This window comes from Miniopterus natalensis, chromosome 4 (genome assembly GCF_054644295.1).
Source record: "Miniopterus natalensis isolate mMinNat1 chromosome 4, mMinNat1.hap1, whole genome shotgun sequence".
In the NCBI taxonomy this organism is placed as follows: Eukaryota; Metazoa; Chordata; class Mammalia; order Chiroptera; family Miniopteridae; genus Miniopterus; species Miniopterus natalensis.
In genome coordinates, this window is record NC_142084.1 from 23,644,122 (window position 1) to 23,667,050 (window position 22,929).

General features: G+C 36.1%; 1 protein-coding gene across 3 annotated transcripts in view; it reads right to left on the bottom strand.

Moving 5' to 3' along the window:
• Positions 1 to 22,929, bottom strand: part of CDC42SE2 (CDC42 small effector 2) — a 60,723-nt gene that overhangs the window by 21,041 nt on the left and 16,753 nt on the right. For all 3 annotated transcript variants that reach the window (XM_087816411.1, XM_087816410.1, XM_016197091.2), the window contains exon 2: positions 12,461 to 12,789. In XM_087816411.1, the coding sequence (XP_087672537.1) occupies positions 12,461 to 12,514 (54 nt within the window). In that variant the 5' untranslated portion in view covers positions 12,515 to 12,789. The remainder of the gene's footprint in view (positions 1 to 12,460; positions 12,790 to 22,929) is intronic.

The window sequence follows — 22,929 nt, forward strand, 5'->3', positions numbered from 1 at the left end:
TTGTCCCAACACTGTCCACAAATACCTTGCAGTACAATTGGTTAAATAGCTAAATGACCAGTCCACATAGTCCAAATTTTCACTAATGTTATGGTTGAATCTTTTTTTCATTCAACAGAGGCCTTTAACCAAAAACTCTTAGGTTCTGTTTTTTTAGGTCAGGAAAACGTTCCTGCATTGTTACTTTGATAATTTATTCTCCTCCAATGCCTCAGTTCTCCCCTTTGTGGAATTCTAACTAGGCATATTTTGAACTCCTGGGTTGATCACTTAATTTTCTTAACTTTTTTCCTTGCACTTTCCATACCTCTATGTCTTTGTTTTACTTACTGGAAGATTTATCTTCCAGCCCTTTTACTGGACTTCATGTCAGCTATCATGTTGTCTCCAAACTCTGTCTTCTGGATTTGTTCTTCCTCTCCTTTCCTTTACATGCACATTGTTCTTGTTTAAGGAGTCCAGTATCTTAATCATCTCAGGAACATTCATGCTGTCTTGTGTTAGTTCTTTTCCATTCCCTGTTATCATGTATTTCCTCCAAGTTCTTTCATTCAGTTCATTAATTTTAGCTTTCTTTGGATCTGGTTGTAACAGTGAAATGCTCAGTCTCTGACACCATCTGTTCAAGCCTGTGTAGTTCCACGGCCTTCAGGCTAATAGCTCCTGCTCTGTCTTGCATATAGACATGTTAATCATTAGAGGAATTCTGCTTGTGGCTAGAAAAACAGCCCCTCTCATTTCCCTTCCTTTGACATAAAAGCAGCCTGAATTCTGTACTGTCTTAAGATGAATTTGAGGTACCACTAGGGCTTCCATCTTCTCAGTTGGGGTCTTATCAGTCAATAAATCTTTCCAAACCTTTCCTTACTTCCAACTCTGATGTTTTGAGTTTTGGTCTTTTGAAGCATTAGGTGCACCGACTTTGCACTGGTAACATGGTGATCATGGACTGTCCAAAAGAGGCTTACATGTGTGCATCAGGCATGCTGAATGGTGGGTTCGATGGAAAGTGGTAAGATGGTAAGCTTTTTCCTTGGGGAGCCCACAACTGCAGGTATTACCAGGTTTTACATAGAACCAGTCCTCTCCCTAAAGGACCTGCTGAAGGCCAACCTAAGGGATTCAAGCCTTCTTGCATGCATTCTAAGAGCAAGGTGATTAAAAGATGTTGGCTTGCTTCTTGTCAGTATCCCCTCTTCAGGCAATTAGGTTGTGGATGCATTTAGTAAATTTTCTATCATCCATTTAAAAAATTATCTCTCATCTAGGGTTATCTCCTCTCTCCATTCTCTTTTTCTTTGTGGGTTTTATCTTTGTATAATTTTTTTGTTCTGTTGCTTTTTTTTAAAGCAAATATTTTTTTCTTTTTTAATGTATTTTTAAATCGATTTGAAAGAGAAGAAGGGAGAGGAAGAGAGAGAGAAAAACATCAATCAATCTGTTGCATCCCATATGCACCCTGACCAGGGATGGAACCCACAACCTGGGTATGTACCCTGACTGGGAATCTAACCAGAGGCTTTTCGGTATATGGGACATCGCTCAACCCACTGAACCACAGCATCCAGGGCTACATTTTTTTGTTTTTTAAACTCTTTTAATGTCATGTAAAGTGGGGTTTCAGGAGGGAGGCGTTGTGTGTGTGCTTAGTCCAACATCCTCTCATATTAGACAACTGGATCTCTCTTCCTGGTAACCAAAAACAAAACAGAACCACCTCTGTTCATTTCAGATAGAATGTACTTGAAAATAACTAATGGAAATAGAAACAAAATAAAGCCAAAGACCACATTATTTAAAAAGAGAGGAAATATATATTTCAACTCAACATCCATAATAAGAGTACTTACTACATGCCAGGTACTTAACGATTCACTTTACATAAATTACTTATTTAATATACTTAATCTATTACCTACTTTAATATATTGAATCCTATCAAACAGGATTATTATTTCTCTTTTTCTTATTATTTCTATTTGCAAAGGTTTAATTAATCTACTCAAGATGAAACAGTAAATAAAATTCAAACCCATATCTGAGTAACTCTAAAGCCCATAGAAAACCAGATCGCATATAAAGAGGAGAAAAAAGAGGGAAAAACTTGTTTGGCTTTTCATAACTACCCTTAACTTTGGAGCTTCTAAAAATGAGATCAATTTCCCATAGCTAAACACTACTGAAAGCACATTTGTCTTATGTTTCTTACTAATTTTATCTGTTCTTAAGATAGGCAAGAAAATGGCATCCAGTAAGCCAGTCTCACAGACAGCTAACACTGATTCTACTATCTTACTGAGTTGTTAATATACGCAGAAGTGTGTAACAAAGATACGCAGAGGTATTTGTGTATGTTAAGATCGCAAGTAGAAACAGCAAGAACAAATAAAACCAAAATCTAAACCATATGAAACAGAGAGATTTGGGCGGGGGGGGGGGGGGATCAAAATGACAGGTATGCCTATCATTAAGTTAATACATATGAAAGTATTTGGACTAAGAAGGTCTATAAAAATGATGGATAATAATTAACATTTGGTGGCAAGGAGAGTCTTTTAAAATGTTAAAACTGCCCTAGCCAGTTTGGCTCAGTGGTTAGAGCATCGGCCCTCAGACTGATAGATCTTGGGTTCGATTCCAGTCAAGGGCACTCACATGCTCGCTGGCACACTCTCTCTCTCTACCCCCCCTCCTTCCCCACTCTCTCTGAAAGCAATGGAAAAAATATCCTCGGGTGAAGATTAAAAAATAGTAATAATAAATAAATAAAATGTTAAAACTGCTGGTTTCACCATAACTCATCAAAACTAGTATTGTATATTGGCATAGTCTTATAATTCAATTTTATATCCAATAGGTGTATTCATTTCCATTTGGGTAAAATTTACCATAACACAAAGTAGGAAAAAAACTAGTCTTAAAATGCAAAGGCTCTGACAGTTAAGATTCATCAGTCTTAACTTGTTACTAGCTAACATCCTAAATAATTTCCAAATCTGCATGTGTGTGTATATACATGTATTTGACTACATAGATGTTTACTAAGATGCCTTTAAGAGCTAAAATTTTACAACTGTATGAAAATTTTCAGTTCACAATGAAAATAGAAAACTTATCACAAATAAAAACAAATGTCCCAACTGCTAAAATGGAAAAATATAAGATAACCATAAGAAATAGCTTTTCAAGGAAATGAAAGTTCAATCTACAAAAGTAAATGGAACATAAGCAACAAAAATATCTTAAAAAAAAAAAGAACAATTTTTATTATGTACAAAGGTGATATGAAACCAGGCAAACCTTTAGAGTACATGGTACTTAAGGAGACATAGCTAAGATCTCAGAATCTCTCTTGCATGTCAAAGGGCTACTAATAAAACTGATCTGTAATACTGAGACAGGCCAGTAAGCCAGGACAAGTGGAATAGGGAAACTGAGATAGCTGAACAAACTGGCAGAGCAATGTATAGCAGATACAGAAGGTCACGTCCCCAGAGATAACATCTATGCCTCAGTTGTATTTCAGCTCCAGATCCAGAAAAGCAGCAAAACCAGGTGTGCGACACCAGTACCAGCTGCAATGACTGACAACCCCCTGCCCTGACCAATCGGTGGAGACTATAGCTCTGGAGAAGCACACCTAGAAAACTAATTAATATTCTGCTGAAACCCTCCCCTGAGGTCCCCTCTAAGATTCCTGCCTTCTAGAAAGATGAAAGCCTCAAGACAGAGGACCCAGGGTGTGCTCTCCCTCTGGAGAGCAGCCCCAGCCGTTCCCCTTTCCCTCTTCTTCCCCCACAGGCATGCATTTCCTAAACTCGAAGGGACCCCACAAGGACTGCAACCAAGGGAACAATGGGCAGCAGCAGCTCGTCCCAGGCTAACCCCTGAACCTGATCCTAAAGCCCCTTTTTTCTCTGACTTCCCGGAGAGCTAGGGCAGCCCAGCCTAGGCTCTCCTGCTGCTTCTTCTATGCTAAGTAAGCCCTTTCTTGTTTTACTGTCCTGAGCTTTAATAAATGTTCCCTCATAGTCACCTGGACTCATGCTGTGAAATTTTTCCTGCACAAAGTCAAGAGCCCACATATTACTGGCTGCCCTAGGCAGACCGGCTCAGGGCCAGGTCCCCTTTCTAGTAACAATATTATCTACCAATTCTACAAGTTTAAGGTAGATGAAAATGAAAACATAATGGTTTTTACCATATGTTTACATCACAGATGAACAGATTCTTAAGATGTGTTTCTGAAAATGTCCAATGTACCACAGACATCATAAAAATCAGTCCCAGATAATTATTAAAATACCATTATACCATTAGGTCCCAGAAATTATTTAAATTCTAATTTCTCTTTATTCAAAGATTACATAAAATTTGCATAAACATTTTATTTTCCTACAACAATGAATAGTTTATTACCTAAACTTTACCTGCCTAGTAGTGATTTTTTCTTTCTTTTCTTCTAATTTTAAAAATAATAGTTTGAGTTCCTTAACTGCTATTTCTTTCCTGTTTGTATATACTACACCATGCAAGATCAGAACCCAATCCACACTAACTCGACAAATAAAGGCTTACTCCCCTTTATTCTTGCTGTCTCTAGATTTATAAAACCTAACAGTCAGTAAAACAAAACAAAACTTAATACTATTGGCATATTAAAGAAGCACCTTTATTTTAGCCATTTTAAGAATTCACCACCTTATTAAAAGATGCAGACTTTCATAACATTTACTCGAATGACAGAACTTGTCATTGAAGACTGTTTTCTAAATAAACATAACAATCTCCCAGATGGGGTCAGATGACTTAAAAACAATAGACCTTTTAAGAAATGTTTCAGTATTCATATAAGCAGCCAGTTAATAAGAGCTCACATGACCTTCCAGATGAGGAAGATTCTTTCTGAACATCAGGAGAGACAGTATTTTTTAATGACTGTATAGAAAAAATTTTAATTGGGGCTTATTTGCCACATGTATAATTTTTTTAGTTACTTGACCACAATGGGTGGTCTTCCTATTTATTTTAAAAAAAAAATCTTTTCCTCCTGGGTTTCTTTTCTTTTCCTTTTAGTGGTAATTATCTGTATCATAATAACAATACTGTTTTTGAACTCCAGCTCCATGCTCTAACTTGTTCTGTACTCAATGGTCTGTAGTGTGGGATGTGCTCACCCAAGGGGTGCTCAAAATTATCTGCTGGGATGTGAGAGGAAAATACTAGAATTTCTGTTTTTATTTCTCATCTTTTTTAAAATTAAGCTCTACTATATTTAGTATATAGGCTGACATGAATGCCTGGTGGCTAATGACTGCATTTATTTCTACAATAGTTACTAGAAACAGTAAATAGTAGATAAATGCTTAAGCACACTTAAAACTATAAAAATGAAAGCTGCTACAGTATAATGTGCTAACTTAATCTCCTTCAATTTATCTAAATGTGTCTTTTTTGTACTCTGAAAGAAATGACCTCATGCTAGTATATAAATGGAAATGCTGGTGAACAAAAGTGTAGCAGAGTTGAGCTGGAGAATTTTATTTCAAGAAATCTCTGATTTCTTGAGACTTACAACCTAATAGTCCAAAAAGTCAGGTTACTTTTCACTCTCGGGATATTAAAATACAAGGTAATGCAAGGTCAAACCTCAAAGAGATGCCATACTTTCCTCCCAGGCTGATAGAAATCTAAAAGTCTGAAAATACCATGTGTTGAGGAGGAAATGAAACAATGGTTGGGACACTCAAACTGCTGCTGGGAATGTAAATTGGTAACAGCAAATTTAAAACAATGTGCTCTCACACAGTAAAAGTGAATGTCCTTAGACTTCAAAGCCAGTAATTTCACTCCTAGGTATATACCCTAGAGAAACGCAAATGTGTGTTCTCCAGGCAACACATACACACAAGGCATAAAAGAGCATTGCTCATAATATGCAGTACCACACTGTTAACAACCCGGATTTTTTCAACTTTATTATTATTGTTGGCGCTATTACAGATGTCCCCATTTTCCCTTTCTTTGCCCACCTCCATCCAGCACCTGCTCCCCCTTCCCTCTGGCCATCACCACGCTATTGTCTGTGTCTATGGGTTATGCATATACACTATTTGGCTAATCTCTTCACCTTCTTTCATCCAGTCCCCCCCACACACCCCTCCCCTCTGACAGCTGTCAGTCTATTCCATGTGTCCTACGCCTCTGGTTCTATTTTGTTTGTTAATTTATTTTGTTCATTAGATTACACATGTAAGTGGGATTGTATGGTATCTGTCTTTCTCTGACTGGCTTATATTTCAAGACCCAGATTTTCAAAAATATAATGGATAAATATATCATGGTATGTTTCTTGAACATATACAGCAAAATATTCAAGAAAAATGAAAATGAAGTTCAGATACCTGGATCAACCTTATAAATTTAATAATGAGTTAAAGAAGAAAACACAAAAGATTACAGCCAATAGAACTCCATTCATTTAAACTTAAAGCAGGTAAACAAAACAACACTGTTTATGAATACTGTAGGTGATAAAATCATGAGACACAACAAGGAAGTGATTACTACAGGAACCAGGGAAGCAGTTCCTCCAGGTGCTGGAGCAGGGGTGTAACGGGAAAGCACACTAGGAGGCTTCTGGGGTGTTGGCAATGCCCCATTTCCTAATTTGAGGAACATTTGCTTCATAATTATTTATCATACCTTATATATAAAGCAAACTTATAAATTATTAATATTTTTGGTATGATAATGGCATCGCAGTTATGTTAAATATGAATCATCTTTTAGGGATAAATACTTATTTTTATGAATAAAATGATATAATGCTTGGGATTTGGCTTCAAAATAATACAGCAAAGGGAAAAAGGGATGAAATGACATAAACAAGACCAGGTAAAATGAAACTACCGAAGCTGAGAGATGGGTACGTGGGATTCATCATACTATTATCTACTTCTGAATTATTTTTGCTGATGTAACATTTCAAGTAACTGAAAATGGCAGTAACAGTAACCTGGCTTGCTAAGAAACAGTTTGCTTCATCTTAAGGTATATAATAATACACTAATCCAAAGTGAGTAAACCTCAATTTAAAAAGAGCATGAAAGCAAGCATTTCCTCTCTGACTTTAATAAACTTATAAAAGCATTCTAGTTTCTGAAAATAAATGGCTCTCTACTTCTTTCTTACCCCCTTCCTCAACTTGAACTCATATGAAATGCTATAGACACTAACTTACCAACTCTTCCTGACTGGTTAAGGGCATAAAACAACAGGATAGGAACACCAAGACCCCTCCACTCCACCCTTATGCAACAGCCTTTCCAGTTTGTTTTTCAAGCACATATAGACAAATTCCAACTTTTTCCACAGGGTATTTAGAATACAGGGAAGACCATGCACCACACCTCAAAGCAGCTGACTACCTGTGAGGAAACTCGGTGGCCACTCTTGAGGCAGGGCAGGCAGTTCCAGTGTATAAAATAGTCTTAGGAATTACTAGTTTTTCAATACAGTTAAAACATTTGAGTCAGTCCTCTACGATACCTTTCTAAAAAGTAGGGGTATTTTTCATTTCTCAACTGATAAGGGTAATCTTCTATGTCTATTCATCTGTTATCTATGTAAATTCATCTGTTACATGTTTTGAGATGACTGTGGTCATATGTGATTTTCTGTGAAATCCAACAAATCAAGACCATGCATATTTGTGTTTTCAGAAAAATGAAAAAAGATGACATGTGTACTGTATTCACACCTCACTGAGGTTATATGGAATGTGATTCCTGAACACAGAAGTTCGAAATAAAACCGCTGTCATCTGAAGTCATCCTAAAAATGTACCTATGGAGGCGCACCACACTTGAGAGAGCTCTCTTCCATTTTATATACATTCCCCAGAAAAATACAGTCTATGTTCTGCCCAATACTGGGTTGTTCCTCTTTCACACAGAATGTGGAAGAGCAGGGGTGGTAAGGAACGAGTGGGAGGGATGGCATGCGGCACTTAATTTCAGTAAATACTTTAGAAAGCTTTAGAGATGACCCAGCAGCTTTTGAATAAGGCACTCTTGATACTGCCTAATGGAGCAGCAAGTATATGTTTTTGTAGACTGTAAACATACATATAATTGCCAGTGAAGCATTAAGTGCCAGAAACAAGCTATTGTTCCACTATAGTAACCACACTGCCTTGTCAATTTTTATGTCATATTTCTCAGCAAGTCCAAAAGCCTAAGAAATCAGGTGCCAATGGAATTCCTGCGGAATATTTCACACAAATATGTATTATTATTTTTTTAATATCTTTATTGATTTCAGAGAGAGGAAAGGAGAGGGGGAGAGACAGAAACATCAATGATGAGAGTCATTGATCGAGCCCACGACCCGGACATGTGCCCTAATCGGCAATTGAATCCTGATTGCCTGGATCCCAGGTCAAACCCTCAACCACTGAGCCACGCCCAGCCGAGCACAAATATGTATTATTAAACAATAACACAATATTGACATGTTATATGTGTGCAAAAAATTCATGTTGCATATCCTTTGTGCAGCAGAAAATATATTTCCAATGTCTCATATTTATAATTCCAAGGTTGTATGCTCCTGACATTTAAATTTCTAATCTATGTCTATTTTAGCTATTTATGAGTATACCTATATCACATATTGGAACAGAATTCACTTTGTTATGTACATCATGAATACCAGCAATAAAGTAATCAATCTTAAAAAAATATGGCAATATGATTTCTGGGTTTCGGTCTGGCATATAAGAGCTTGGAAAGTGTCACTTCCAGCCACACAACAGAAAAAGTTGAACAAAGTAAAAACCAACAACTCTTCTTAGAGCTATTCGAGAACTGAGATCACAGAGAGAAGCACTGCCCCCGAAACTGTAGAGATAGGCAGATACAGAAAATCACAAATTACCATGAGGTATCTAGGACCAGAGTAGGAAAACCTAACCTGTAACTGATTAACTGCTGGAGGATTAGTATAGACAAGTTTGAGAGTTAAAAACTCCACGGGGGGGGCCAGTCTTTGGGGGACCCCACACTTCTGTGATTTTTGCCTCCAGGAACCCTACCACATTCTCAAAGTACAGACCAGAGAAAAATCTCGTGTGTCTTTGAGCAAAGAGCAGGGAATGGTAGCCATTTTAAATACGCCAGAGCATTCTGTTCTTAACAAAGCCCATCCTGAAGAGAAAGTATTTTACCAGAGCCTAATCGGCTGGGGTTTCGCCAGAAACTAACCAGCTTTAGGGAATTATCCTACTCTAGCCCACACTAGCCTTCCACATAGGGAAAGAGAAATACCCAGCCTCAGCCCCCTCTAGCCTTTTTGCTTGAACTAAGGAGTAAAAATCAAAACAAAACTGAGAAGTACTTGTGCTCATCACAGCCCAGGGGCACAGGCTCCCTAAGACAGCAGTATATAAAGCTTCCCCTTCCCCCCCCCCCCCACATCAATATAGAACAGGGCTCCTATAGAACAGGGGAGTATTTAAGAAGGCTCCAGGGAAACCCAAAAACAAAAACAAGGACACTGAAGGAAACTTTATCCTCTGACACCTACAGCTACAGCAACCCGTATGGCCTAACCACTAACCAGATAAATACAAAACCTCATAATAAAGGCCTATTTACCTCAGTTCCTTTTACCCAGTATTATCATGTCTAACTTCGAAAAAAAAATACAAGGCATACTAAAAGCATTATGGCAACAGAACTTAAGTATTCCATAATCTTTAAAAATGTAGAAAATGTAATCCTTGGTAGTATCAGAGATAATAAATTATACACAATAACTTAAATGTATAGGTAAGCATACAATCACTAAAATACACACTCATTTTATGTTTAAGTAAATTACAATCTCTATCCCTTTAAAGTCAGGAGATGCTAGGATGCTCAACTCTCAATGACACTATTCAACATCATACTACTTGAGGTCTCAGTAAATGCTGTAAGAGACCAACAACACAAAGGTTTATGTATCAGAAAAAAGCTAAAAATATGCCACTATCTGGAAATATTTAAAAAATATAAAGTGTTCAGTAAGATGTTTGCATAAAAAATTACTGTATGAAATTAATAGTTTCCTATACATTAGTAAAATCCAATTAGGAAATGTAACAGACAAACAGAATCTCATGCAGAATAGTAATATAAAATCCATAAAATATCTAGAACAAATCTAACAAGAAATGTGCAAAACTTACATAATGAAAATGTTAAGCTTTACTAAAAGAATATGAAAAGGTCTATATAAATGAAGACATATGCCATGTTTTTCAATGAAATTACTCATTTTTAAATATGTCAATTCTCACCCAGTTACATTCTAAATTTAATGCAATCCTAAAGTAAACACCTATAAAAATATGCATTATGAAATATCTCAAAGAAAAACATGTAGAAAATAATAATGACTCATATAACAATCCAGCTGTAGAAGGAAGACATTACCAACACAGTTGAAAAAGAAGATCTATGAAAGAGATCTCCTCTATGAAGCAGCAAAATACACTAACAGCAGCAATGAAAACAGTATGGTAAGGGCATAAGTGCAAACACATGTATCAAAAGAATAAAATATATTTCAGAAATGGACTCTTAAATATATGAAAACGTAGTATACAAAGATGACATTTCAAATTACTAATAAAAAGAGTGGCTATTTAATGAACTGTCTTTAGATAAATGATTAGCATGAAAGAATAAACCCCCACCTCATACCACACAAATGAACCAATCATCCATACTTCACAGATCAAAGCACTAAAGGGAAAGACCAAAATTATAAAAGTAGTAAAGGAAGATGGTGGACAAGTAGCACCAGGAATCTGCATCACCACCCCACCAACAGCAGGGGCAGAAACAGCCTGATGTGACAATTTTAGAACTCTGGAGTCTGTTCAAGGCTTACAACTTCCAGTAGAAGGCTTGGAAGGTAAATCACAGTTATTTTCAGTCAATGTTAGCCCTTAGCACGGTAGCAGTTACCCATCAGCCAACCCTTGCTGTCCCTAGAGCAACTCACACACAGCTATGGTAGTCAGAGTGGGCAAAAAGGACCCGGTCCTCCAAATATTTCTGCTTCTGATCACAGAGAAGAGGTAGGCAGCCATTGTCGGAACACCTCCCCACACTGTTTGTTGCAGGCCACTCCTCCTCTGGCTGGAGTGACTTCCAGGGGATTTAAAAAAAGCCAGCACCCATTCTTCTCCTCCTCTCACCCTTCATTTTTCATGTTTCACCCTTTTGGGAGCTAGATATTCCAGGCTAGAACATTCAAAAACGACTGCATATATGAGGAAAATTAGAAAGTGACTGCGCATGCCCAGGGAAAGGCTTAGAAAAGATCTTAAGGTTATACCTCATTCATCCTTTTATGTTGTTACAAACAAAACAAAACAATAAAACAGAAACTCACTTATTTGGTGGGCTAGCCAGCCAGCCAGCCAGCATGTAATAGATTCTCCAAGGTATTAGATTTGATCCTTTAGATACAAAGTAAATATGGTCAGGGCCCCTACAGAATTAAAAACGTGGTGGGAGAGACTGGAGAACAATTATTTAGGAGTTCCATGCCTTAACAAAAAGGTGAACTAAAGAGCTAGTGGGAACACAGATGATGTTAGCTAAATCAGGAGACAGCCAGGGAAGATTTTGTAGAGGTGACAGAAAATTGGAGGATGCAGGACAGGATTTTGGTAGAGGTAACAAATATGTGCATAGTTCAGAAGGCACAAAAAAGTAAGGCATGTACCAAAAAGAAGTTAGCCAAGACCACTTACTTTCTAAAACGACTATGAGCCAAAACTGAATCTATTTCAACTGAAAAATAATGATAATGGTATCTTCCTCAGAGTGTTGCTGTGAGGAAATTGAGATGGTAAACTGAAAATAATGTGAGTGCAATCTGAACTGGCTGTCACATCTTGTACCCTGATTTCTAAGGCTGACTTAGCTGTTTTACCATCTCCTCTCACTTTTTCTCTGGAAGTCATCTACTTGGTAAAAGAGCACAACCTTCTAAGTCACATACAATGGTCTAGCACAGTTCTTGACATATAGTATTTACTCAAAAAACAATTTTTTTCTTTCTTCCCTTTTTTTTAAAAAAATATATCTTTATTGATTTCAGAGAGAGGAAAAGAGAGGGAGAGAGGGATATAAACATCAATAATGAGAGAGTCATTGATCGGCTGCCTCCTGCATACCCGCAACTAGGGATCAATGCCCTGACCAGGAATCGAACCCTGATTGCCTGGATCCTTTTTTTTTTTTTTAAACCAGATGTTCAGAGATCCACTAAACTAGTCTGTTACATTCCTTGGAACTGCCCTGCAATTACTGCCAGGGTTCCAATTCTCAGCTTGAGTACCAGTGGTGTGTTTCATAAGCACCCCACCCAATCTGTGCTTATATTACTTCATACTTACAGGCTGAGGCTGTTCTGCAATACAGCAGTTGAAACACAACCAGAATTCACTCATGCTTATAGTCCAAAGTATAAATGAGCACCAAGGAAGTTTCCAAATCTCTACTCAGGAAGCTTCACAGAGCACGTTCCTTAGTATGATGGATGTCCAATGATGTCAAAATAATATATTTATTACTTCTCTGTGTTTTTGTTCCTGGAAGTCATGTATCTTATACAGTCAACTTAATTAAGAAGATGACGGAATGTTTCCTTTCTTTGCTTGTGGTTCTACAGAGACTCGTTTCTGAACCACCAGGAAGATATAAATGTTGTCTTGACTCAGGTAGTCTAGGAAAAAAAAGAAAAAGTAGAAGAAAACAGGTTACTTTACTTATCCCTAGATGCTGTTTATTTCTTAAACCTGTGATAAAATTAAGAATAAATATTTCCCCAAAAAGTAAACACTGGAAAAAAAAAATCAAGATTTTAATAAACTGATATTCATTCAACAAATCCTTTCAAGCCTCTTTTGAGTATCAGGTGTTAGGGATATAGCAGTGAAAGATGACAAAAATCCTTGCCTTCATAGAGCATTCTATTTTATGACTATAAAAGTATAAATTATTCTAATAACTTTTTTTAAATCACTAATTCGAACACCATGATTACCAAACAATAGTCTCTAATTCCAAAAAGAAATACCGGTCATTTTCACATGGGTTCCTTCAGTTGAGTCCTTTGTCCTCAAGAGACAACCCAGATAGTAAGTGGCATAGCAATCAAGTCTTTTTAGATATTCAAGAAGCTATAACTCATCAATTATGATGAACAAAATTATCACCTTCTCCACTGAAAGAAGAATTGTACATGAGAGATGAATAGGGGTTGGGTTAGACTTCATTTTGAACCAACACATTAGGTCCTGCCCTCACCATCACCAGAATGTCAGTCAAAAGAGTTTATATCCTGAGGTGACCAACCAAGCTGCGTCAATCAGAATGCATCCCAGGCAATCTTCTATCTGGAGTTGGACAGAGCAAACCTATCTTTTCTTCTTGACTGACAAGTTGTAGACTTAAAGGTTGACGTTAGCCAACCATGTTCCAAATTTCACACAGAAGATGGTTCTGAGATTATAATGCCGAAAAGCAGCAACAAAAGAGAGGAGGAAGTCTATTTCCAGTCATCCTTAAGAGCAGTTTGACCTGTATACCTGGTGTTTGATTTTTATAAAACAATAGTTTTCCCTCTTAAGCCTGAAGTGGGTTTATATCATCTGCAGGCTACTGCAGACATCAAGTGAAGATGTCCAGTACACAGCTGGACATACAGCTCTGAAGCCAAGAAATCCTGGAATCATCAGATTATAATTAGAGCAATGAATGCCAAATTCTAGGGAAAGCACTATCATGAGAAGCCAAGAGACTCTAAGGAGTAGCAGCATTTAAAACATGAGTAGAGAAAGAAAAGTCTACAAAGGAGGATTGGTGTCATCAGAAAGAGAAGGAAAGCCAGCTAATGTAGTGTCAGTGGAGCCTATTTAAGTATTAACTGCCACAGAGACAGCAAAGACTGAGAATTATTCATTAGAATGTCCTGCAGACACTTGGTGGTCTGGCTACAGTCGTTTCATGGCAATATTAGAGTGGGTTGAGAAGTGAGTAAACGGAGAGAAAGAGTTCAACAAGTGTACAAAATGCAAGAATCCTGAATGTCAAATTTTAAAAGATAGAGTAGGAGCCCAGCTGGTGTTGCTCAGTGGTTGAGAGTCAGCCCATGAACTTGAAGGTTCGATTCCTGATTCCTGGTCAGGGCACATGCCTGGGTTTCAGGCATGATCCCCAGTAGGGGGCGTGCAGGAGGCAGCCAATTGATTATTCCCTCTCTGCACTGATGTTTCTCTCCTTCTCCCTTCCTCTCTCTGAAATCAACAAAAACATATTTTTTTTAAAAAAAGGGATAGGAGGTAGAGGAAGGGAAAAAAAGCCATCCTTCAAATGAAAAGATCAAAGATGTATTGATTATTCAAAGTTAACATTTTTGCCCCAAGTGATAAACTATCAATCACATATTTATAAATTTGTGAAAGAGCTCTAATTCATTTATAAGAATATGCCAACTATAATTCAATACAGATATATATTACAGGATGACAGAACCCTCAGCATTAAGTGAAATAAAATTCCTCCCTTTTGCATTCCCGAAAACCATTACTAAACTTGGTAAGACAGGAACGACAGTTATTTGTATAGATGAAGATCTTCAATGAAGAAAAATGCATATATGCTCAATGTCACGAACATGGGTAATAATAAAGCATGAATCTAGGACCTTGATTCTACAACATCTGGAGGACAAGTCCTCAAACTACACAAAAATGACATGTTAAGTTTTTAAGCATATGTTCACACAAAAGTGACATGTTAAGTTTTAAGCATATATTCAAGTAGGAAAATCAGAAGGAAGAAAATTTATATTCTTGTAATAGTGAAAATTCAGAACCTAGGATACTTATTTTCAAGCAGGGATGAACACTCCTCATCTCACCCAAACTCCAAAACAAGGAAGTGGCAGTCCTGAAACTGGCTTTACTGAATTGGGTAAATACTGTGAAAGCTTATAAGCTTAAAAGAACAGTACGCTTCATGTATTTCCTCCCTAGCAAGAATGTAAAGGCAAAGGGCTAAAATCACAAACATTATTTCAGTGTTGCTACTTAACAAGTTTAATTCCACCCTGAATCAAAGACCTAGGCCATTAAGAATTCAGACAGATATGGAGCTACTCCAATGTGTCCAAATCTACTGTATTTGAAATCTGATGTTTAAATGTACTGTTTGATTTAATGCATCATCATATTTTCTCACCTACATATAAAGCTAGGCAATTTCCTATCTATATCTTTGCCAGAAACCACCTTCAAATATTAATTTTACATTGGAAGGTGCATTTTCTTTTTAAAAATATACATTCCTTCTGTTTAATACTTAAAATTAATAAATGGCTTCCTAATTTATAATTCATACATACTGTATGAGCCCCCATTTTCCCAAATTCAGATTTCCTTCCCAATTAGAGTAAAGCTATTACTTATTTTGAGAATTTTAAAATATGTATTTCCCTACCTCCATGTACTATGAAAATGACACAATATTTCCTCTTTCTTAATGGTTAGCGTAAGAATGACTGTTAATTTGTGCTTCTATTTTCATAGATGAGACAGAAAGGATATACAGCTTTAGTCAAGTATTTCTACCTGGATCTGTTGAAATGTATATTCAAACCAAGGGGATGCCTGCAACTCCACTGGTTTTATTAAGTAAATACATAAATCTTAAGATGTTTCAGACATGCCTTAGAGTGTCAAACCAATACATTTTCCACCTTCTTGCTTTTCTAAACAAACTTTTTTTAGAATTTTTTCTTCAAAAGTGTATATACTTAAAAACATTTACATATAAACACCTTTTAAGAAGTACTGAATTGAGCACAAAGAATATCAACACTGACACTAATAAACAGTTACTTTCACTTCAGCTGAAAGTTGCTCAAAGCATATTCATATTGAAAACTTGATAGTTTTTAAATCTTAAGATAACAAAAGGAGTGTTACTTTGCAACAACATCAACATCTGAACTTGGCTTTAAACACAGCTCAGCACATTCCACACATAAATAAGGACTGAGACTGGTCTACTTCACCCGAGAGTATTTCACTCATAGATTTTAGACATAAGATTTTACAAAAGCTTGAAGTGAGTTATCAAGCCACTTAATGACGGAGCTTCCTTAATTCAGAGCTTCCTTGAATTAAAAAGCTCACTCTCTTGACTTAAATACATTGGCATGAGTAAAGAGTGTAGCAGTGCTAGTATCCCATGTCAAAAATACTTGCCACCATCAGCTTTCTCTCCTCACCTTCTGCACCTAAATCAAATGCTGAAGGTATTTATACCAGTGTGAACAGCTGTGTTGCCGATCATTTAAAGAATTTATGTTCCAACATCCTACCCACAATTTAATAAATTGTGGGGGTTTTTAGCCCCGCCCAGTGTGGCTCAGTGGTTGAGTGTCGACCCATAAACCAGGAGGTCAAGGTTCAATTTCTGATCAAGGCACACATGCCCAGGTTGGGGGCTCGATTCCCACCCAGTAGGAGGTGTGCAGGAGGCAGCCGATTGATGATTCTCTCTCATCACTGATGTTTCCAGCTCTCTCTTCCTCTCCTTCCCTTTCTCTGAAGTCAATAAAAACATTTTTTAAATTGTTTTTTAGGCCAACTTCCAAAGAAACAATAATAAAGCCTTGATTTGAAAAACAGGACAATGAAACATACCTTTAGGCAAATATATATACTTTTAATCTGAAATAGTTCAATTCAGTTGGGGTATTAAGCATGCTCAATTTGTGTGAAACAGAATAAAGTTTAGAATTTATACTCTGAAATAAAAGATCTGTGAGAGTTGTTAGTACTTCATTAATTTTTAGAAATTTATCTTGTGGAAGTAACAAGCTCTACCACCAGTTATAAAATCCAATGCTACACTGTTAGTGTCACAGGTCTGAAATGAGAACCAACTAGATAATATACTATAGGAAGGCACTGTATATATTATAAAGACCTATACTGATTTAAGATACTTTTATTATCAAAATTAAAACAGAAACAGAAGAATGATGTAACAAGAACAAATAATTTGTAACAGCAGCAAACTTTTAGGAAACACCCTAGGAAAAAATGAGTAAAGTGAACCAAAAAGAATTGTGGTATACTCATACAAAAGACTATACAGAATGAAAATGAATGGTAGCTTCATGCAACGCTTTGGATAATTCTCACTCACGTTACTGAGGAAAATAAGCAAGGCACAAAATAATACACATGGAATAGTTTCATTTGTATAAATTTCAAAAACAAGTTAAACTAGACAGTTTTGTTTAGAGATGCACACATAAGCAAGGAAATTATTATAATAAAAGTCAAGAGAGTGGTCACCTCTAGCTCTGCGGACAGGGATTGAGAACAGGAAGCGACGCATAAGGGCTCCTGGAATGCTGACAATATTCTAACTATTGGCCTGGGTGGTAGTTAAGTCAGTACTCGCTTTGCCATTATTTATTAAGTAGTACACTTACGGCCTATGCAATTTCCTATATATTTTTAAATGTAAATTTAAATGAAATACTACAAATAAAAGAAGCAAATACTAACAATTTCCAGTTGACCATAGTAGAGTAATGAAGATCAGGGTTGGAAATGTAAAACACAGACACAAGTAAAAATGAACATCTTTACTAGAGACTGTGAAAGATTTGGTAAAATTACTGCAGTTGGGGGTGAGGCAAAGGGTTGAGGTCTTAAGTTCTATCAGATGCCAAAAAGGTTTTTGCCAGAAATCCAAAAATTATTAATCAACAACTAAGTTTGAATTATCAATAAAGCTTATTCATAGCTGCATCAGCACTCAGTCTGTCCCAATATCAAAGCAGCATTTACTTTAAAATGCTGCTTTGATATTGATTTGTACAAGATTCTTTTGGAAAAAAACAACCCATTTTAAGAAGAGCTTTCAAACTATGTACTTATCACAGATCCACTTTTCTGAGGCTAATCAAAGTTCAAATACACCATTTTTCCCTCAATTCATTTATAAAAAGAACACATGGGGTACATGTAACTTTTGAAATAAATGGGGTGAATTTTTTCTTCTATTTGAAACTACTGATAATAGGTTAGTCTTTCCTGTATTTCATGTAAATATGATCACATAGCAAGTATTTTTATTTAATCTGGCTTCTTTCATTACGTTTTTGAGCTATATCGATGTTGCCTGTATTGCTGTTCTTGGTACATAGATTTCCATTGTATAGATGCAGTAAAATTTGTTCAACCATTAATCTGTTGATAGGTATTTTCTGTTTTCCCAGACTTTGTGCTATTAAAAATAAAGCTGTGATGAACCTGTATGCACAAGTGTGTGTGTGAACAGTTTTCATCTCTCCTGGGCAAATATTTAGGAATGGAATTGCTAGGTCATATTTTAAGTATCCATTTAACTTTATAAGAAACTGTGCACCAGTTGCCCAAATCAGTTGTACCATTTTGATTTTGTGCCAACAGTTGTTCCACATCCTACCAACACTTTGTATCACGAGTTCTTTTCCATTTTAGTCACTCTAGTGGATATGAAGTATTATCTCACTGTGGTTTTAATTTTCATTTTCTTGATAACTAATGATATTTAGTCGTTTCATATGCTTGTTGACCATTCATGTATCTTTTTTAGTTAGGTATGTTCACATCTTTTGCTCATTTTTTAACCTAGTCATTTTATGAATACAGTTGTGTCCTTTATATATTCTAGATCAAGCCCTTTGTCCAATATACCTCTGACCTATATCCCTCTTCACTGGTTAGTGGCAATTACCAAGGTGTTTTTTCTGATATTGATAAGATGTCTGCTATGTCTTTTATTTTTATGACCCAGTTTGGACTTTTTAAAAAATTAAATGTATTAGGATAACAATGGTTAATATTATATAAATTTCAGGTGTACAAGTTTATAATACATCTGTATACGCTATTATGTGCTCACCACCTGAAGTGTAGTCTTTCTGTCACATTGTATTTGCCCCACTTACCCTCTTTATCTTCCCCTCCAACTCCCTTTCCTCTCTGTTAACCACCAACCTGGCATCTATATGTACAAATTGGGGGGTTTTCTGTTTTGCTTGTTCATTTGTTGCTTTTTGTTTCATATCCCAAGTAAGAGTGAACTCATGCAGTCTTTGTTCTTTTCCATCTGACTTATCTCACTTAACACAATACTCTCTCAACCCGCCCACGTTGTCACAAACGGCAGTATCTCGTCTTTATGGCTGAGACATATTCCACTGTATCCATGCACCACATCTTTATCCAGCCATCTCTCGAAGGACAGTTGGGTTGTTTCCATATCTTGGCTCCTGTAAATAATGCTTATTGCTATTTAACAATATTTAGATAATTTAAATTGACTTCTTGTTAAAATAGACTAGGCTGTGTCTCCATGTCAACTTCACCTCCTACCCCTCATCATCACAACTAGATAATTGTAACTTTTGGTGAATCAATATTCAATGTTTATAGCTGCCACTGCTGAAACAGGTAACATACTAGAATTAGTTATCCTTTCTTGAATATCTTTTTTCCCCCCTGAGGTTAATAACTGATGAGATTTTTAATTGCTTAGTTTTCCTATGTAATTATATCAAGACTGCAAAACACTTTAATTAGATCTATAGAAGACCTGTAATTTCCAAATACCTGAACATATACGTAGATGTACTGCTTCAAATTTTTTTGGTTTTTTCACTGCCTGGCCTCTTGCTTCAATCCTGACTAGCTGATCTCCAGGCATGTTGCCTCAGTTCCTTTCCCAGGCTGGTGCCCTGTTTCTAAAGAGAACTATGTCTTTCCTCTTTTTCCAACATCCTCAGCTTATTTTGTAAAATCACATACTCCAGTAGCTTCTTAGAAAGGGTACCTGGAAGGAAAACATTTTAAACCCTTGCATTTGGTATCTGATTGATCATTTAGTTGAATATAGAATACCAAGTTAAAAATCTTTTCCTGAGGATTTTAAAGACATTGTTTCACTGTCTACCACCTTCCAGAGGTGCTACTGATAAGCCTGGTGACATTCTAACTTTTTCTACTTTGTAGGTGATGTGGGTCTCCCTTCTCTGAAAGGTTTAAGGATTTTTTCTTTACTCTTGAAATTCTCAAATTTCATGAGACATGACTTGAGCTTTTTTCATTTACTGTGCTTCGGACTGAATGAGCTCTTTCAAACTGGAGAACGATGTTCTTTAGTTCAGAAAAACATTAGTACCTGTATCACTGTGTTGTTGGGAGAATTAAACAAAATATTTATACTTAGTACATGTAACTGCACAATGATGTTGATGATTATATTAATATTTATCCATATTTACCAGTTTCTTAGATCACCATTGTTTCTTGCCTCTCAGTCCTCCCTTTAAAGTTCAACTTCCTTCTTTATAAAGTACTATATACTTTAAGAGTTTTTTCAATAGTACACACTTTTTAATAGTCATCTGCAAGTAGTAAGTTTTAGTTGTTTCTCCAAATTGTGAGTTTAATTTTGAAATTATTTATAGAAGTGTTGCTAAAATAGAACAGAAATCTCCCATGTATTCTTCACTCAGATACACCAACTGTTAGTTAACACAGTATCTATATTTTGCCCTTATTCTTGCATGACAGTTAAACTAAGTACAGAATTCCTGGTTGACAGTGCTTTTCTTCTAGCCCTTTGCAGAAGTTACTCTGACCTGTATTTCTGCTGCTGAGAAGTCAATTGTCAGTCTAAATTTTGTTCTTTGACTGTAAACTTCTATTTTATGTATATCCATACTTTGAAGATTATCTTTGAATTTTATTCCAATTTCATAGAATCTCTAGTTTCAATTCATTTCTATTCATTTAGGATTCTTTTCACTTGTTTCTACTCTGCTATTTAACTTTTGCTATTAATAATTTCCCCCAACTATTGCCTTTTATTTCAATAATCACAATTTTCATTTTAATAAATTCTATTTGGTTCTTTTACAAATTCACTTACTTTGGTGTCTTCAGTCTTTCATTTAGACATTTAAAATAGATATAGCTTATAATTTTTCGTATTATTCTGCTAAATCAATTCTTAGTCTTCTAACTAGCCTTATTGGGTTGTCTGCTAACTCTCCCTCATTCTGAACTGTTTCCTTGTAATTATATTATAATTTCATATTGACTGAGAAGTTATTTCTCCTGTGAAAGTCCAGTGCTCCCTGGTTGAGGAAGAATTCCCCAAAGGCAGTTTGTATTTGCTACTGCTCAGATACCCACAAGGTAAAGTTCATAAATTTAAGTATAAGTTTTAATTTAATTCCTTGTCTTAGATTCTCATACCACATGGATAGTACACATTTATATTGCACACTGGTATATAGGTGCAAGCTTGAAAAGACAGTATGGTTTGGAATGTGGGCTGAACTACTCAGCCTAAGTTTGGATCCTTGTTTCCTCCACTCACTAGCTATATGACCTTGAGCAAATTAATTAACCTCTGTGTGTCTCACTTTGCTGTTCTGTAAAATGGAGTTTATAATTGTAACTACTTCAAAAGTTTATGTGACGAATAAATGAGCAAACTTAAATTCCTTAGAATAAATAGTGCTTGGCACACAAGTTTAAATAAATGTTAATACTTTGTTACTACAATCATCATCATCATCATATCATATTTTTGCTCTCTATCCAGGGAACTGAGCAGAGGCAAGCTTCCTTGATGCTTACCTGAGCAAGTGGACAAACATTTTTATGGTCAGTCTCCCTTTCTTAGATGGGAGTAGCAGACATACAAAAAGACATGAGTTTGTTTATCATAATTTAGTTTAAAAAAAGGGGGGGAGTGAAATAGGAGAAGTATTAAAGTACAGTAAAAAAAAAAAAATCTCCTTAAGTCAATTAAATCAGTCCCTTTGACAGCAATGGCTTATTTTCCTCAAAAGCAAATTTAAATGTATATATAATTTATGTCTATGTATACATATAATATAGATGACTGTTAATGGATAGTTGAGTAATTTTAACTTACTTCAGCTATCAGTTACTAACTGTAAAAAATATATATTCATATAATAAATTGTATTTAGTTAGGTTTTCTCTTAGTCTAGAAGGCCTTGGACATCAAAGGATTAAATTCTTAGAAAGGAGTGCTAGCTCAACACCTAGTTACTGCCTGAACTGGCTGCCAAGTCTTCTGTTTTGCAAAAGAAAGGATGAGGAGAGGTAATTAAAAGTCTTGAAGAATGAGAAGTATGTGTAATTTGCACTTCTTGGGCAGGATTGGAATCCCCTATCAATCTCTTGGGGATGTGAAAGTCAACTGAACACAAACTGCACTCACTTATCTGGATGTGGAACCAGGTAAAATGGATACCGGTCTTTGATACTGTGTTTCAGATGTATCCCCAGAGAGGAAAAAGATCACTGTGATTTACATTTGATTCCTACCTGCTTTGTGACAACAGCTTTAGGACTTTTTGTTAACTTGATATTTTCCCTGAATAAATTGGTGTTTTCAGCTGCCACTGATTTTTTTGGCTGGGAGAAACTTTACAAGATTAATTCGCTATGACAGCAGAACTGTGTCAGTATTCTTTAAAAAGCTCTCTTAGTTGTTTTAAATTTCTCCACCCCAACAGTCACAAAAATTGTATTACCAAAGTGCCTAATATCATACCTGGCAGAAGGTTAGAGATGACTTATGCTATTAGGTTATCAAGTTTTCTCTCAAGTCAAACATCAAACAATATTGACAGTCTCTAGCACCTGACACAAAATGTCCTCTAATTTTAAAATGGTTCACAGATTTTCTTGTGAAAGAGACTAAAAATATTTAGAGAAAGAAACTTTAGCTCTAAGAATTACATATGTAA